Here is a 17,477-nt window from a genome sequence, read left to right on the forward strand (position 1 = left end):
CAAGATGTGGTTTCTCTCTCACTACACCTACCAACGCCTATGCCTACACCTACTACATTCACATGTCACACATACCTGGGCATATCTCAGTCCAAACCAAACAGTGAGATATCTGGGTTAGGCTATGCAGGTGACCTGTGTGGTATTGCTAGAATGCCATGCTGTATTGATTGACAATACATCTAACACCTACAGTGTTAGACATGCATCTGCTGGAAAAATTCACCTAATTATACCTGCAGTGGAAAAAAAAATACACAAAATCCTCATTTCGACCACCACCTGCATGAAAATATATTTAGGCTTATAACAATGTAACTCGCGCATAACCAAAGCACCCGTTCCATTTACAATTACTAAATATATCAAATGGAGTTATAAACATGTGTTAAGTCATGTTTACCTTTCACTAAACTGGTGAAAACTGAACTTTGAACGCCTCTACTGTTCACTGCAGAAAAACAATGACCAAACTCATTGCAAATTCGTGACGTCAACTCAATATTTGGGGGCAGTGGCCTGGCGGTGCTGTGTCGTTTCATGTCGCCTTCAGGTGCTCCTCGTAAATTTAACCTTTATGCAGGAAGGTCGCGTTCTTCTGCACCGTAAGTGATGCTGTCGGAGACTTTTTGGTTTAGAATTAATAGACTCATAATAACTGCAATACAGCGGAATATTGCCCAAGAGAAAATGCGGAATTTTGTTAATTTATGAAGAAATATTATTTCTATTAGCATTGGGCGTTGTGTTTATGTTTCTGCGTCGTCTAATCGTCACACTACGAAAACTCTGGCATCACAGAAAACTGTCTGTATTAACACCGTTCTTCAACCCGTTATTTGGCCGTTAGTGTCGTCGTTCATGAACGTCAATCTCGTAATCGTCATATTTCCGAAGACACTGTGACCAGGTAGCGTTTGACAGGAGGCTGTCCTTGGCTAGCCGGGCTAGCTTGAGCGAGCTAAACAACGACAACAAATCCTCTGCATTGACTGTGTATGAAGTTGTCGGTGAGTTTAAGTTAACGACTGTCTCTTAGTAGTGAAATAACATCCGACACGACTACAATACGTCCAAACGGACACTTGACACTAGCGTCCAGTCCATCCATCGTAGCGTAACTCAGCTAGCATGATCCTCAACATACGTTAACAACCGTTGGCCTCTATGATGTGTTTGTAGCATTCCTAAAAATACATAAATAACACGAGACATAACCGTTAGCATTAGCTAGCTCTGGTCAAGACGTCGAGAAATTCAGAACTGCCAACGCTACATAACGTTACAACATAACTCATAACAACTTGCATCTGTCATGTGACTTGACTGTTAGCGATCACATTAACCTATATTTTACATTTAGTTGCTGTGTGTTGCTGAACAGCAGTTGATGAGACATTCTGAGAGCTGGGAATAGATACTAGTGTAATGTTAAACCGCTCAACAGCAGTTTGGTGCATGTACCACCGGTTAATCCCTTGCAAGTTAGACAGGCTGTAACATGTTATGCAATAGTTGTGATGGTCTTTTTAAGCTCCCCTGTCTGCTCTCAGTCTCTGTGCATTTGGGTTGTTCCAGGTCCCGTGTTTGTGTGGCCCCCTGCCCCCCTCAGGCCAGAGCTGAGGGTTGGGTTCAGGTAGTGGGCTAATGTCAAACAGTCTTGGTGAAGAGGGGGGTCTGTCTCAGGCTGCCCCAAACGTCAACACCCAAGACCAGTTTGACAACCCCACTCAGACTGTGGTAACAGGGAACACGCCTGCAGATCAGGTGAGGGTGCATGTGTGAGTTTCGTGTATGGGTGTTCAGTGTTGTTTGTCAGAGTCTGTCTCCTGTAGCTGCATAATTGGGGAGAGGATTTAGGTTAAATGAATACATTTCCCCCTAATGACGATCTGTATATCAGTTACTCACCCTGTGTTCCGTTGAGTTTGTGTTTCTTGCTTGAGTAAAGAATCCAAAAATAGAGAAATCCTTGATGAATTGAAGTCACAGGGGTCCGCATTTAAAAACTGTTTGTTATTGTGTGTATTTGGTGCTTGGGAGGATTAGTTTGGATTTAGCAAACTCACAAAATAACGCGAATGAAATAACGAATCTAGGCAGTGGTAGACCAGCAGTTCCTATTTTTCAAGAGGTAAAATTACTGTCATGTCAATGGAGTCTTTAAGTTTCATTCTGAGTGAAGTTCCCCATCATAAAGGGCTGTCTGCAAAGCACTGAGCATATAACTGGAAATATGAGACTGGGGTCACGCTGCAGATATCACACAGACGTTTTGACTTTTTTTTGCTGTTGTTGAATGCATCCCCTAAAATTCATCAAGAATTTTCCTAGTTATTGGATTCTTTATTCAGTAAGAATAAGAATAACTTTATTCATCCCCAAGGGGAAATTCAATTATCTGTCAGCTCATCTATTATATGTCAAAGAATTATAAAGCCTGATGGCTGTTGGTATATAGGATCTTCTGTATCTCTCTGTCCTGCATCGAAGGATATAATATATATATATATATATATATATATATAATATACAATGGAGGCATGCAAGAAAAACAAAGTCCTCGTGAATTCAACAAATCATGGACTGAGCAATTGAAATGTTACTTGGGGTGCAAAGAATTCCTTTAAGTTTTCCTGACTGGCTGGGATTAGGTTTGGTTTAAAATTAAGGTAAGGAGAAACACGCATTGTTTGGAAGCAGACTTAAATACAAACACACAGACCTTGTGCATATTTTGCAGAGTCGTATGGCCTTTTTCCATTACAAAAATGCTGTAATGACAAGTAACATTCATATGAAAGTTACAATAAGAATAACTTCTATTGGATAAACTGAAAGAAAAATCATTGACGTTTATTGTCTCAAGAAGAATTTTAAAATGCACATTGCTGTACAGAACAAAGACCCAGTCTGACCTCTTAGAGTTATCATCATTTTGCTGTACACTGTGAATAGGTTATCTACAGGAATGATTATTTTCAGTCCTGTTATCACTTCTCATTGATCAGCAGCAGGGCCACAGAAGGCTGCTTGGGTCCTAGTTTTGGATTAAAGTACACTCTCAGTGTGTTATCTCCAATAAAGTCTATTTCAGTCCCGGACTTGGTTGATCTGTGATCAGGGAAACCCTAAGAGGTTTAGGCTGGCAGAGAAAATTTGATCAGAAGCAGCAATGTACCGCTATGCAACAAACCATGACACTTTGTACAATTTCAAGGGCATGCCTGTGTTGAAATACTCTGTCCCAACAGTAGTGTTAGAAATAGAATTAGCCCCTCTCAAGTGACAAAGTGCAAGTACTGATCTTCAACTAGGCTGACTCCTGTAGCAACAAAATGCAGTTACCATATGAGGAATTGTATTGCGCCTTTAACAAAGGCTTTATAAAACTGATTATTACTTAGTAAATGAAGTGGCTGTTGAATTGATTTTCCCCTGCTGAATGATAGTAGGGCAAAGCGAAAATGGTGGTCTTGTGAAAATGCTTGAGATGGAAGTCACGTAGTGTCCCACTTAAAGTTATGTACACTTAAAGACACAGCATGAGGTCCATAGGAGACAATAAAACCAGACCTGGATGGAGTATTTTGAATAATTTCCATAAAGGTTGCTTAAGGACGATGTTGCAAGACATTCAGCCAAATATGCAGCATGTAGTCTGTAGTTGTGAGCCTGGAAAGCAGTGCACGCACAGGATGTAATAACGTGCAAGGAGATTTAGATTTAATTTTCAGGAAGGGTGTCCCATTCACAGTTTATTCTCGATCTTGTTTCAAATCCGTGCACGTGCCGTGTGCACATTATACTGCAAATTGGATTGCTCATTTGGCAGCTGTGTTTAATGTGGGTGTTTGTTGTCGTGTCAAGCAGTGGCAGGCTCTTTCTTTCAACACGCTGAAACAGGAGCAGTGGAGTACCAAATGTGTTGCTGACAGCATTGTTTGTGAATGTTAGAGATTCAGTAGAAAAAAGGTTGTGTACAAGCTGTAGCTGTGTCAGTTGTGGAAAGAAGAAGAGACAAGAGACAGCTTGTAGAGGAGGAAAGAATAAAACAGGGCTTTGTGCGTCTGGCCACAGGGAAGCCTGATCCTTTCCTGTCCGACTGTCCTTTGCTTTGTCTCTTGGTTTCAGGTTCCTCAATAGGAGCTTAATGGAAGGGCACAGACTTAGCTCAGACATCTATATTTACCTATTCTACAAGCTACAGAGCCGAAAGGTGTTTACATAGGTGTATATAACAAGCAATTGCATTTTACTTTGGAGCTGAGCCACTGATTTATATATTGATTGAGCAACGTTTTTCACCAGCTGTCGCCTGCAGTGGATGAGGCCTCTCCCTCTTCCACCTCCTCCTTTGAGATGCTTGACATGGAGTCGGTCCCAGCTCCTTATCAAGAAGTCCAGCCTCACTGGTTCTTCTGTCGACGGGCTGATGACAACACCTCCTGGCTCCCTTTCAGCAGAGAAGACTCTGACAAACTAGAGAATGCCTACAACACTGGTAAGCATGTATATTTACTTCCCATGCACATTATATATTGTACATGTACATTATGTATAAAGGTGTGTGTAATTATGTATGTAAAAAGAAAGGAAGTAGTGAGTTTGCTATAAACAGCTGTGAGAAGATAAAATGTCAAAACATTACCATTGCCAGCACTGGGCTGATGCCCAGTAGGACACTTTACTCTCCTGACAGGACATGCTCACAGTTACAAGCAGTTTAACAGTAAGTTTCAGGTAGTTCAGTTTCAGGCTGGTTTAAGGTGAGCCTCATTATGATTAACACCAATACCTTAGTTGTATTTATTCACCGTTGACATCCATGATACTCATATTTTAAGTTTTAGAGATCTCTTGTGTAGAATGGCACGTTAGAAAAAGAATGGAAGCAACTTTAACAATATCAAGAGCCTTGAAAATTGCAAAGAATGTGGATTTTCTGCCAGTTAAATTAGACTAGTAGTCTAATATTTAAGGAGTGGGCAGAGAAAGGCCTTATTACAATAGACAGACCAAATGTGTGAAGGAGAAATTTTGAAATCATTTAAGCTCCATGATGGAGCAATGAATAAGAGAAAGGCTTACTTGTTGCATGTTCTTTTATTGGTTGCCAAAGTGTACTCAATGGGAAAAATAACAGCAACACAGCACTCCACGTAAAGATAGGCAGGTACCAAGGTGCTGTACTGATGTAATTGTGAATTTGGCCAAAACTCATATTGATTTTTTAATATTTATTTTATTTTATTTTATTTTATTTCCTGATATAGTAGCAATGTATAATTTACATTTGAATAAAAGTTTTGTTTAAAACATAAAAAAATACATGTTGTGGTTTTATAGGCGTTTATGTGAGGGGAAATTGAATATCAACTCTACATTGATAATCACACACACCCCCCTCCCAAAGGAAAGATATAACACAACAAAAAAAAACGATGTTTATAATTTCCAAATTATGCAAAAGTATGAATCTCTACACATTTTGTATAAGGGCTCTGTAAACAAGCAAAGTTCTTGTCTTTCCATTTGACAATATAAGTCTCTACAAAGTGAGACATGATGGAAGTTTCTTTGCCCACATTCCTATAGAAGGTATGTCAGTGTTATTCCAGTAGAATGCACTTATCCTCCTTGTAATGCTGCTGCTGCAGAACTCCTGAGTCACTGAGCATTAATGATTACTGCAAAGTAGTGTTATAGTCTTGTGAGTAAAGTCTGAGTCAACAGACTTGATCTTTATCAAACACATGTCTTGTATATACACAAACCTTCTCCCAGAATCACTGTAGCCTCTGATATCCCCATAAACAATGATATCATGCTTTTTCATTTAACACAAATATGTGGAACATCAAGGAACATGTTCTCTTGCAAATCCAGAGCTAAAGCACAGCACTAGCATACTGTTCTTGCATGTCCTCAGAGAACCTTTGCTTAGAATCTATTTTTTGGAGATTGTCTCATAAGCCTTATTTGTATCTGCTTGTGTATGTGTGTTTTCACTGTGCAGTAGGAGATGATGAGGAGGATGAGGTTGTGGTAGCTGTGGATGGAGAGCGATATGACATACGTGTTAAGGAGAGGAAGCGTTACGCTGTTTACTGGGAGCAAGGTCCCACTGAAGTCCGTCGCTGTACCTGGTTCTATAAAGGAGATAAAGACACCAGGTTCATGCCTTACCCTGAGGACTTCAGCAAGAGTCTGGAGGTAGTCTCACACCATCACACTGCTCATTCCTACAACTGTATTCTCTTCCTAACTTTGCCTGTTCATCACTTACTCTTTTCATATCTGCTGGTCCTTGACTCCTTCCCCTACCATCCTCCAATTTCCAGGAGGCCTATATGATAGCAGTGACCTTGGATGAATGGAAAAGGAAACTGGAGTTTCCCACCGGAGAGACAGTCATCTTACACAATCCCAAGGTAAGGCCTACTGTTGAAATATCACCCCATCAAAGCCACACCATGGCTTTTCTAAGCACATATCAAATTAGGTACATGGTTTTATTTTCTAATCAACCTCCTCTCCTTCATTTCCCTGCTTCTCTCTCAGCTGATAATGCAGTATCAGCCAATAGGATTACAGGATGAGTGGGTGTCCTCCCCCTCGGAGCAGGCCCGGCCTCGAACAGTCAAGAGGGGAGTGGACAACATCTCTGTAGAAATACCTGATGGTATGTGTCTGTGTGCACCAGAAGGAAATATACCAGAATAAACTTCATTTAAAGCCCCAAATAAACAACAATCCATTTTACAAGCCAGGTGTGGCTACACATTCTGACAAATAAACGCAGGTCTCAATTTAAACGCTGGGTTTGGTTGCTATTGAGGCTGCGAAGCTGTTAATTTTAATAGAAGTTCTCTGGATATGTAAAACCTTTTAAAGCCCACTGGTTTTTGGCCCACTTTAGCTAGTTCTAAGATGCTTAGAGTGCACATACAAATGTAAATGTTTCAGATTTTTGTCAATATGGACATACTACACATTGTTTGCTTGGTTATATTCTCCATAATTCAGTCATTCACTTCATTTTATGGAAACCATGAGCACCAAAGTAGAATTCACTGGTACACATGGTAAATGTGTCCATTCATGGATTATTTATATTACTTTAGTCCCCAAGGATCCATCAGTCAAAATAATCAAAACATTTTTTAGTAATACTAAATACTGAATACTGTCTTGTGAAGTCCATTGCTCGCTGTCTGGAAACTTTGTTCGTCAGACTTTCTCTCTCTAGTACACGAGGTTGGCCCAGATGCGCTGTCTCTCAGAGCTAGATCAAATCAGTGATGTGTAATTGATTTATATTTCATAGCCTTTTACAAATAATATTCATACTGGTTGAAGTAAACAACTTGTTGTATTTCTAATCTTTGCTGATTAGGAGTTTTGTGTGAAAGGAATTAAAGGCCTGTCCCAAATGTACGCTGTTAGAACTCAGTGACTGAAGCAAATAAAAGCCTGGGCTATTAACATAAGTATTACGGTAAGCTCATGTAACAAAATATTACCCACAGTTGATGCCTTTTTCTGTGCGAATTCTCAGGTGAACCAGAAAAGGTGGACCACCTTGTCTTCATGGTTCATGGCATCGGCCCTGCATGTGACTTGCGCTTCCGATCCATCATACAATGTGGTAAGTGTGACTTTGTATATGTGTGTACCATGTATATACTGATATGTATATGTATATGTGTATGTGTGACTCCCTTTTCTTTGTGTTTCTCCCCAGTAAATGACTTCAGGAGTGCTTCCCTGTCCCTCCTGGCCTCTCATTATAAGCGTGCTCAGCAGGATGGCCAGATAGGAAGAGTGGAGTTCCTCCCAGTCAACTGGCACAGCGCTCTACACGGGGATGCCACTGGTGTGGACGAGTAAGTATGGAAAAAGATAGAGAGTGGACAAAACAAGATTCCTCTCTTGTACAATACTACTGTGTCTCCAGTACTTGCAGAATATTGTCAAACTGTCTTTCCTGACTCCCCCTACTTTCTAGGGACATCCAGAGGATCACTTTACCCAGCATCAGCAGGCTGAGGCATTTCACTAACGACACTCTGCTGGACCTGTTTTTCTATAATAGCCCCACCTATTGCCAGACCATAGTGGACACAGTGGCCTCAGAGATCAACAAGCTCCACACCCTCTTTAAACAGAGACACTCAGACTTCAATGGGGCAGTCTCTGTAGTGGGTCATAGCCTGGGTAAGACTTTACCAAATGCAAATACACACAGTGCAAAGTCATTAAAATCCTGAATACCAGCTTTTTTCCTTTGACTCTTTCTCCTCAGGTTCACTGATCCTTTTTGACCTGCTAACCAATCAGAGGACTGGATCAGAAGCCAGAGAGGGGGTACAGTGACATAATAAAGAATAACATCAGTATACATATAAAGAGATTGCATATTGCTCTACATATATAGATAAGAAAATTCCCTTCCCTTTCTCTCCCTCCTGGTGCTTTAGGTGCCGTCTGATGAGCCATTTCATCTGAACTGTGACACCCTGGAGCAGACCCTGACCAGACTGGGCCTGCAGCAATACCTGGATACGCTACAGGCAGAAAACCTAGACCTGGAATCACTGGTAATACACACATACACACGTCACGCACACAGACACACAATGGACTTACAAATTCCAATGTGATGCATAGTTAAATATGGATCTCCCTTTTTCAGGCTCTTTGCCAAGACAGTGATCTCAAAGATTTAGGAATTCCTCTTGGACCTCGGAAGAAGATCTTAAGCTATGTCAGGAGGAAATGGATTCCAGAGGTCAGACATAACCTGGAACTATACTGGATTTTCTAGTTTTAATTATTTTAACATTCCAGAGACATGTTGGAACTACTCAAGGCAACTAGTTTACAACAGTGAGAAGCATGCTGTTTGATGCGGCTAATTTACTAACTAACCCTATAAAGTATCTACGGTTAAGTTTTTGTTGAAATAACTTTATATATTTCTCAACCTAAATAGGACTGTAAGGCAAGGATAGTACGTCTGCCACCAGGTTTGCAAGTTGCACCTCAAGTGACCAACGATCATGATGGTAACAAGTCTTCAGGACTGACGATGCAGCAGTCCCAGTTCCACAGGGCACAGTCTGTCACCAGTGCTGTCGACTATGAATACTTTGACGTGGGCATCGGACAGGTACTACACATAAACACAGACTTACTAATTTGTGCTTGGGAGCACCTGTAGATAAGAGCTTTGATGCATCACCCTCCTGCTTTTTTCCTCCCCCTCGCTTGCCTGGACAGACCAATGGAGGCATAGCCAAGGGACAGGTGTGTCTCGCATAGTGTCCCCATGCTCTGAGGTGTTGCCATTAGCTCTCCTTGCTCTCACTGTGCCTGCAGGTTCTTTTCACATACAGTCTGGTCCAGTCAGTGAAATCTCAAGGCGACTTGAGTTATAGTGCCTGTTTTATGAGCAGTAGGGTTTCCAGGGCTCAGTCACATTGTGCTCTGACTGAGCTTACCATCTTTGTCCCATTGAGTCGTACAACCAAATATCACACTCTGTGTCTATGCTCATCAAATTCTGCATGAGTGGTCAGCTCCCTGTCTTCACTTTACCTGCTGTCATACTCCCTGGCTGTTGTCTTTATGTCATGGAGTGTAGTTTTAATGTTTAATGTAGACACCATTGTGCATGAGAGGAGTGTTTCCATCTGTCTAAATAGCTATGCCTTCTTAGAACAAAGTGAGGTTTAAATCTTTTTGTTTTCTCAGCAGTACACGTTTCAACCCCACCCTCTCTCCACAGGTATCCATTGATTACCCACAGCTTGCTTTCCATCCTCAAACATTTTTTGCCTTTGGCTCTCCTATTGGAATGTTCCTGACCGTCCGTGGACTTAAACACATCGATCCCAACTACTGCTTTCCAACCTGCAAGAGCTTTTACAACATCTACCACCCGGTGAGTGATCCCATATTTACTGCATCTGCCCATATAGGCGCACATCTCAGAGAATTCTTTGTAGAAAATAGAAAAACAAGCCATGTCTTCCTCCTCTTACCTGACAAAAGAGATCATCTATTAAAACTTGCATTCATCTCTTTTCCTTTATTGCTGTGTAGTATGATCCTGTGGCCTATCGGATAGAGCCCATGATTGTAACAGAGGTGGATCTGGAGCCTATGCTGATCCCTCACCATAAAGGCCGCAAGAGAATGCACCTAGGTATGGCTGTCCGTTTCTCTCTCCTTTTCTGTGTGAGGAACTATTGTGGTGTGAGCTTTTGTTTCGTCAGCTTAATATTAATCTCTGTTCCTCTTTGTCTAATAGAACTAAAGGACAGCTTGACCCGAATGAGCATGGATTTGAAGAACAACGTTTTAGGGTCCTTACGGACGGCATGGCAGTCCTTTTCCAGATTACCAGTCGCTGCACTGCCCCCGGTGGATGAAGGAGAAACTACGATAGAGAGAGACCGTCAAGAGACCCAGGGTAGAAACAGCACTTTTATTTGCCTTGTGTGTGTGTGTGTGTGTGTGTGTGTGTGTGTGTGTGTGTGTGTGTGTGTGTGTGTGTGTGTATGTGTGACCGTGCAAAATAGTTTGTCTAACCCAGTCTCCTTATACCCCTCTCACCCCTCTCTGCATGTCACCACCCTCCCTTCCCCTCCTCTGCTCTGGTGGTGGTTGCTCCTGCTTCCCTCACCCCTTACCACTTTACTCAGCCTCAGCTGCAGTCACTGCTTCTGCTAAGAGGGAAGAGAAAAGTGCTGATTTTTGGACTAAAATACTGGAGTGGCCCAGGGCCCTTCATAAGCATTACTTCCAAGGTAAGCCAGGATAGTCACTTGGCGAGAATACATGAGTAAAACGAGTAAAGCCAGCTTACCTGTAGCTTGGAAACTGGTTTTCCTCCATGAGGTGCAAACCTAGTAGCAGGGTTCCTATGCAGTATAGTAAAGTATAGAATTTGATTTTAGTAATGTTCAGATCTGGATAAGTATGGAAAAAAATGAAGTGTAGAAAAATATTTGTGTTTCCAGACTATTGCCCCTATTTTTTTTTCTAACATATTAAATTCAGAATTTCTAAAAATGTATTGATCTGAAACATTATGCAAGAAGACAAGAAGTATGGCATGCAACGGAATGCACACTTCTATGCAGAGCTGGCTCTATGCCTGTAGGTTGAAGCCTGCAGCACAGCCCAGCAAATACCTTATAGCTGTACTGTATGTGCATAGCATCACAGATTATCAAATGTCAAGCTTGTCTGAACATTTATGAGTTATACAGTAATGTAGTTATCAGAAAAGTGAACTGACAATCTTTTCTGTGTAGGGAAACCTTTTTGGGTGTGTTCATCACCGTTTCCATGGACAAAGTGAATAAACAAGTCTGTGCAGGTGCTGTTAAAATGATTTAAATTTTTCAGCTTATTTTCAGTTGTTATTTATTAAAGAGATTTAAAAATAGGGCATGAACAACAATATATTATTAGGTCAATATGTTAAGGGAAGATAATTTGAGAGTAGGTATCACCAGTATTCCAGTTGGGAAAAGAAGCTAGATGCAAACTTTGATAATTTGGTCAACATCTTCAACATCGGGGAGGCAGCAAATATAAGCTATATGCAAGGGCAAAAGCACTGTCGTCTTGTCACAGCATCCTCTGTTTTGCACTGAACTTGTCTAGATTTGGTGTTAATTGATTTGTATGAACTTCAGTGCCTAGCTTCAGTCTGCTGGCAATTATTTGGAAATATAATAGATAGTCAGAATGGGGCATACACATTAACAGTTTGATTTTAAAACAGTGTATTTACATAATTAACATCTAGCTGTTTGTACTCAGTTGTGAAATATGGTATAAAAAATCTATTAATAAGTTGGGGAAATTTGAGTCTGGAAAAGCATGCAATTTTAAAATGGAAATGTGTAGGAACCCTGTATAAGTCTATATAAACTTGTCTTGATTCTGCGTGTTCCATTTCACTTCCCTGGTTTGAATCTGGAAAATGAATGTGCACAAAAGAGGCACAACTAAATACTTTCATTACCAGTTTTAATGGTTAAAACTGTGCTGCAGTACCTGCAGAATTTATATTAAAAAAAGTGGTGGTACTCAATTACTGCAGTTAGCTTTGGCACATCAGTTCCCTCACAAAGAGCAAATTTTATGCAGTGAATGTCATTTTTGCCGCAGGCTCTCATTCCTGCTCTGCCTCTCCTTCCCCCATGCCTAACTGCACCACTACTCCTATACATCTAATCTTCAGCTCAACGTTACATTTACTGACACCCCCTTTAGGTCCTTCCCTCCCTCTCCAATTATGATTGGTTAAACTTATTGACTCCTTCACTGGTCGTCAACATCAGAGGCCAGTTGAATAACCGGCCCATGGTGCACTTTTGTACGTGCAGAACAAATAGGACAAGTTGAATAGTAGTGATCACAGTTGTTTTTTTTTTAACAAGAGTAATTCAACCAGCAGGTGATGTCATTCATTGGCAGCAGGTCTCCAACAGGAGCTACATGCAGGTACATGTCCTGCTCTTTTCTATAGCACCTTAAGTACTTAGTCTGTCAGTTCATTTAATGGGTAACAGAGAAGACAGCTGCTGTTAGAACAGACTGTGCAACTTAATTAAACAATATTGTGCTTGTCGTACTTTTCACTCTTATCAGTTACACAACCCACATTTGTTGTATCGAATACTGTGGTGCAAGATCCCAAACAGGAGACTCTTTAGGTCATAGTACAACTTAATTTAGCTCAAACTTCTTGTGTTTATTTGAATTGAATTTAATGTCAGCATTGCAAGCCAGTAAATGCAAAGGTAGATTGTCATAGTCATTAGAGATGTGAGCAGGTGGCAGTGTAGGGTTAATCAGCACTGCATTACTTCTTTGTGGAGAGCCCTTATGTGATCACTCTTACAACAACACCACATTTGTAACATACCGACAAACACATCATTCATGCGTCACAAAACTGACCCACCTTACTGGCATTTACACGTCATACTTGCACCTATGGATGAGGAAAGAGATGAGGGACTTAAGGTTGTAGATTAATATGAGTTATGCTCACCTCCATAGATAAATTAAACTGCACTGTTCCACATTTAACCTGCCTACTTTCATAAACTCCTTTGCTTTTGGTTTGAATGTTTCTTGCTGCAGACAGCAGCCACTCTCTTCTTTCCTTTATTTTCTTTCTATCATCTGATCTGTTCTGGTTTTACCAAAAAGTATGAGTCAAAACAGATTACTACTGGCTATTGTCTGCCTGTACAGACTCATCTTTTTTACTTGTTTCCCCGCAGCAGCGAGTGAGGAGGCAGAGTCCTCAGTGTCCGCAGAGCAGACAGAGCAGCCTGAGATTAAAGTGGGGATGTTGAATGGAGGACGAAGGATCGACTATGTACTTCAGGAAAAACCCATCGAGAGCTTCAACGAGTACCTGTTTGCCATCCAGTCTCATCTGTGTTACTGGTGAGTCATGCATACCTGTGGCTGGGTGGACCACAGTAATTGTGCACTTTTGTATTTACTGTTCCTGATATTGTCTCTTTGTTGCATCCCATTTTACTTCCCTGATTTAGATTTTTTTGCTTCAAATAAATGATGTTTTCCTCTCTCTGTTTTTTAGGGAATCTGAGGATACAGCTCTCCTGCTGCTGAAGGAGATCTACGACAAGCTAGGTGTGGCCTTTGACCAGCCACAGCAGTAATAAAGTTTAACGAATGTAGACTTGTTTTTTTAACACGACAGTACTCTGAAAGTGAGAAAATGAAGGACAGCTGTCGGAACCAGAGGCCGCACAATCCTCCTCCAGAATGCCTTACCGTCTGGGTGTTACCTGACTGCCCCACCCTCTCAGCCCTCGACAATGGAGACTGTTTGGCGGCAGTCAGGTGATCTTGGTTCAGATATGCCAGTCATCTTTCGTCTAAGGTAGCGGTGGCTTCTTGGTGTTGCCTTGACTCACACTGCAGGACTGGGTTTGGTGTCTGATAGTTATTTCAAATCCACCCAAACATCACTGTCATGCTCCTGGTCGCACTTTTCTGTCTTTTCTTTGAGTCAGTCTTTACTTTGAATTTTCATTTTACAACAGTTTTTGACATATCATGCGTACAGCTGCAGCAGAATGATATTGAAAGAAAGAAATATGAAGATGACCCACACAGTACGTGTTTAAATATGGAAACATAATGTAAGTATAATGTTTATCACATTGGATTAAATCCAAAACATTTAAAAACTAATACATTTAAATATACCAGTATATAATTAAATAACAGATTAAAATCTATACTATTTTATGTAATTCCCAGCCCCATGTACAGCCTACGAAAAATAAGAAATGTAGAAATATAACTAACTACAGCCCTGTGATAGTCTGGCGACCTGTCCAGAGTGTACCCTGCCTCTCGCTTAATGTCAGCTGGGATAGACTCCAGCCACCCCACGACCCCTAACAGGATAAGCGGAAAATTAACGAATGAATGAATAATTAACTAACAACTTAACGAGTGTTCCACAGGGCGTCTCTGTATGACCCTTTAAACTTAAAGCTGTTATGACCCACAAAGCTCTCCCTTAGTCTAACATAGGACCTTACCTGGAAAAATAAGCTTGTCTGGTTGTTTAATTTAGTTGACTTTAAAATGTTCAGCTTCTAATTAGGAAAATGAAGGTTAATATTTTGTCTTCTGGCAGCTATATTTCCTTTCTGTTAACTTTAAGGCCACTTGAAACCCAAAGCTGCTACTCCTACATGTGTGCAATGTAACAGTAATGTTGATGTCACTCCATTTTGTTGTTTCACAGATGTAGTCCCGCACTGACACTATCCTTGATAAAAAAAAAGTTCATCTTGCCTTCTAATCATAATTTTTATTTCACTTGCATGTACTTTAGTTTGAAGGATCTAAAAGAAGTGATTCAGATGATTTGTTTTAGATATTACATAGAGACATGCAGGTGCTTTAAAGGATAAGCTGATTATTTTTCCATAGTGTGTGTATGTATGTATTGTGTGTGTGTGTGTGTGTGTGTGTGTTTGTTATAAACTGTACAGAGAGGCCAGTTCCACTTTATCATCCCATGGTCTGTGCCATTCATTCCTCTTTTACCACTTTTGATCCGAAATGTATGTTTCTGTAATTCCTAACAGCATAATATTCTTTATCCTAAAATATGGTTGATTCCAGTACAGAGTGGCATCTCACATACACAGTCCTAACTTTTGTATAATGGAAGGGCCAAATGGTATGTTTCTCTCATCTATTCGTGTCAACGTATTTTAATTTTCTGTATTGCATGCTATTCTTCATTATGTTAGAGCACATTTTCTGAACATTTTCTAAGCTTGACCTGATTCTCCTGTTGATAATTCTCATGGATTCAGCAATAAGAGAGTTGTCACATTGAAATCATATACATTTTGAATTAAAGAGCATGAGACATAGATTATATAGGAAATTATGTTTCAAATTACAATCAGTTTATTTTATATAAAACTATACATAATAAATATCAATATATCAGTGTTATAGATATCACAAAAGCTGCACCTTCATATCATGTAACATGGGGTCCAGTTCACAAAGCTGAGAAACTCTTGTGTTAGAGTGATTTTACTTTACAAATGTCACTGGCACCACAGCCCCCGCCACCAAAGCTCTGCCCCTATATTTCAGCACTCTGGGTGTAACAGTCGCACAATACATAAATTAATCTAATGGGGTTGTTTGTTTTTCTTACTTTAAAAATGCACTGAATACTAAATGATAACGATACTGTTTTCTTGAACTTTACCTCCGTCTCTATTTCTGTCATTTTTAGAGTCTAAACAGTAAAACAGGACTTTAAAGAAATACTTCACCCCACAGATGACCATTTGTATATCAATTACTCCCCCTTGTTATGAGGAAAACTTTGTTTTTCTTGCATGGAGACTGACTTTGAAGAGAGCATAAATAAGTTTCACTTTCAGTCCAGTTTTAAATAGTAAGGTTTTAACAAAAAATGCACAGGATTTGCAGTGGACATGCACTGTAAGAGAGTTTGTGAACAGATGTTTTGATGTAGTTTTGCTGTAGTTCATCACGGCCTCTGTGACTTCTGTTCATCAAGACTTTTCTCTGGTTTTGGATTCTTCATTTATCCGAGGTATGCAAGAAAAACATTTTCTTTACAAATTCAGTGCAACGCAGAGTGAGTAATTGATATACAAATGATCATTTGGGGAGTGATGTATTCCTTTAATGCTCCCTGCCTCGTCTTCCTCACCACAACAACTGTTTTTGCACTTGACACTAAAATGTTTAAACATACCAAAAAAACTAATGTTCTCCTTTCTAAATACATACCCTATGACTATGGTTACATGTTGTGTGTGCCATAATAAAACATTACAAGTGTCTTGTTGTGTTCTTTGGATTTCACTGAAGCATGGCATATTTATTCAGGATTTGAAAACATTTTTTTTTCTTAAGATTTCTATCATGTTGACACAGGACATCATTAACAGCATTAAAAACCTAAATAATTAACGGGAAGGGGGAGTTACAGGAAGAACATCACTCCTCCTTTTTTAAACTTTTGTATTGAAGAAACAAAAGTACGTTGACATACAAGCAAAACTGTCCATAGGTCCAGAGGTAGATATATACAGAGGAGAAAGATTAATGAGGAAAAAAAGATCAGTAGGCCTAATGTATAATCGGATCATGTGAAATATATCAAACACATACTTAGTTCTAATTGCCTTCTTGCAAGTCCTCATATTGTGGTGTCATATTGCTTACATTATTGATAGAGAAGTCCAAAATCTGGTTTGGAGTCCACCCATCTCTTGTGAAAGTGGAATTTTCCTAATTGAAACAAACAAAAAAAACAACAACATATTTTTCTACCTTATTACTTTCAAAACACATAAAATATCTTCATCCTGTGACAGAACTTGTGCTTGCCCAGTTTTCTTTCTGATATAATGTTGAACATCCATTTTACATCTACTGCCATACCGTGAACACGTCACTCCTCCTGACTCGAGCATGCGCAGTCTGAGGAAAACAGCATCACTTGCAGCGGTTGAGTTGACTGGCACCTTTGGATAACAACCATGAGTCAGGTACAAGTCTTTTTGACGTTTGTTTTCAAGCTTCCCGTCATTTATATTGGCCACATTTTAAAGTTGTTCGTGTGTTCATGTCGTAATTTATGGCGCTAACAACTTACAACCTAACAAGTGGTCATAGTAATGGTCATGTGGCTGTGGTGAGTAAAAAGTTAATATCGTCAGTCATAGTAAATACCTGTTTATGCTAAATGCTAAATTGTGTGCGGTGTGTGAATGAGATGTGATGAAGTCATTCAGAAATCAGGACCTCCGTAGTGAGCCTCATGTGACTCATTTCAGTGGGAGGAAGTTATGCACTAAAGCCTCTCAGTTATTCTCAAAGGCGTGTCTGTA

At 40.1% G+C, this 17,477-nt stretch overlaps 1 protein-coding gene across 6 annotated transcripts; it reads left to right on the plus strand.

The window, feature by feature from the left end:
• The first annotated feature begins 525 nt into the window (after positions 1 to 525).
• ddhd2 (DDHD domain containing 2) lies at positions 526 to 16,430 on the plus strand. Of its 6 annotated transcripts, none has more exons than XM_049579164.1 (20): positions 526 to 605; positions 1,579 to 1,767; positions 4,312 to 4,504; positions 6,020 to 6,216; positions 6,345 to 6,434; positions 6,565 to 6,685; positions 7,562 to 7,651; positions 7,748 to 7,889; positions 8,012 to 8,220; positions 8,309 to 8,370; positions 8,484 to 8,603; positions 8,699 to 8,794; positions 8,999 to 9,175; positions 9,286 to 9,312; positions 9,794 to 9,949; positions 10,111 to 10,213; positions 10,319 to 10,480; positions 10,713 to 10,817; positions 13,317 to 13,485; positions 13,643 to 16,430. In XM_049579164.1, the coding sequence occupies exons 2-20, from the start codon at positions 1,648 to 1,650 to the stop codon at positions 13,722 to 13,724; spliced, it is 2,421 nt and encodes an 806-aa protein (XP_049435121.1). In that variant the 5' UTR covers positions 526 to 605; positions 1,579 to 1,647; the 3' UTR covers positions 13,725 to 16,430. The 6 variants fall into 6 exon arrangements, with proteins under 6 accessions (XP_049435121.1, XP_049435120.1, XP_049435124.1 ...); XM_049579163.1 differs by lacking the exon at positions 526 to 605 and adding an exon at positions 707 to 1,010; XM_049579167.1 differs by lacking the exons at positions 526 to 605; positions 10,713 to 10,817 and adding an exon at positions 709 to 1,010 and having other exon boundaries at positions 13,320 to 13,485.
• Positions 16,431 to 17,477: the final 1,047 nt, after the last annotated feature.

The sequence above is a fragment of the Epinephelus fuscoguttatus genome, linkage group LG6 (genome assembly GCF_011397635.1).
Source record: "Epinephelus fuscoguttatus linkage group LG6, E.fuscoguttatus.final_Chr_v1".
In the NCBI taxonomy this organism is placed as follows: Eukaryota; Metazoa; Chordata; class Actinopteri; order Perciformes; family Serranidae; genus Epinephelus; species Epinephelus fuscoguttatus.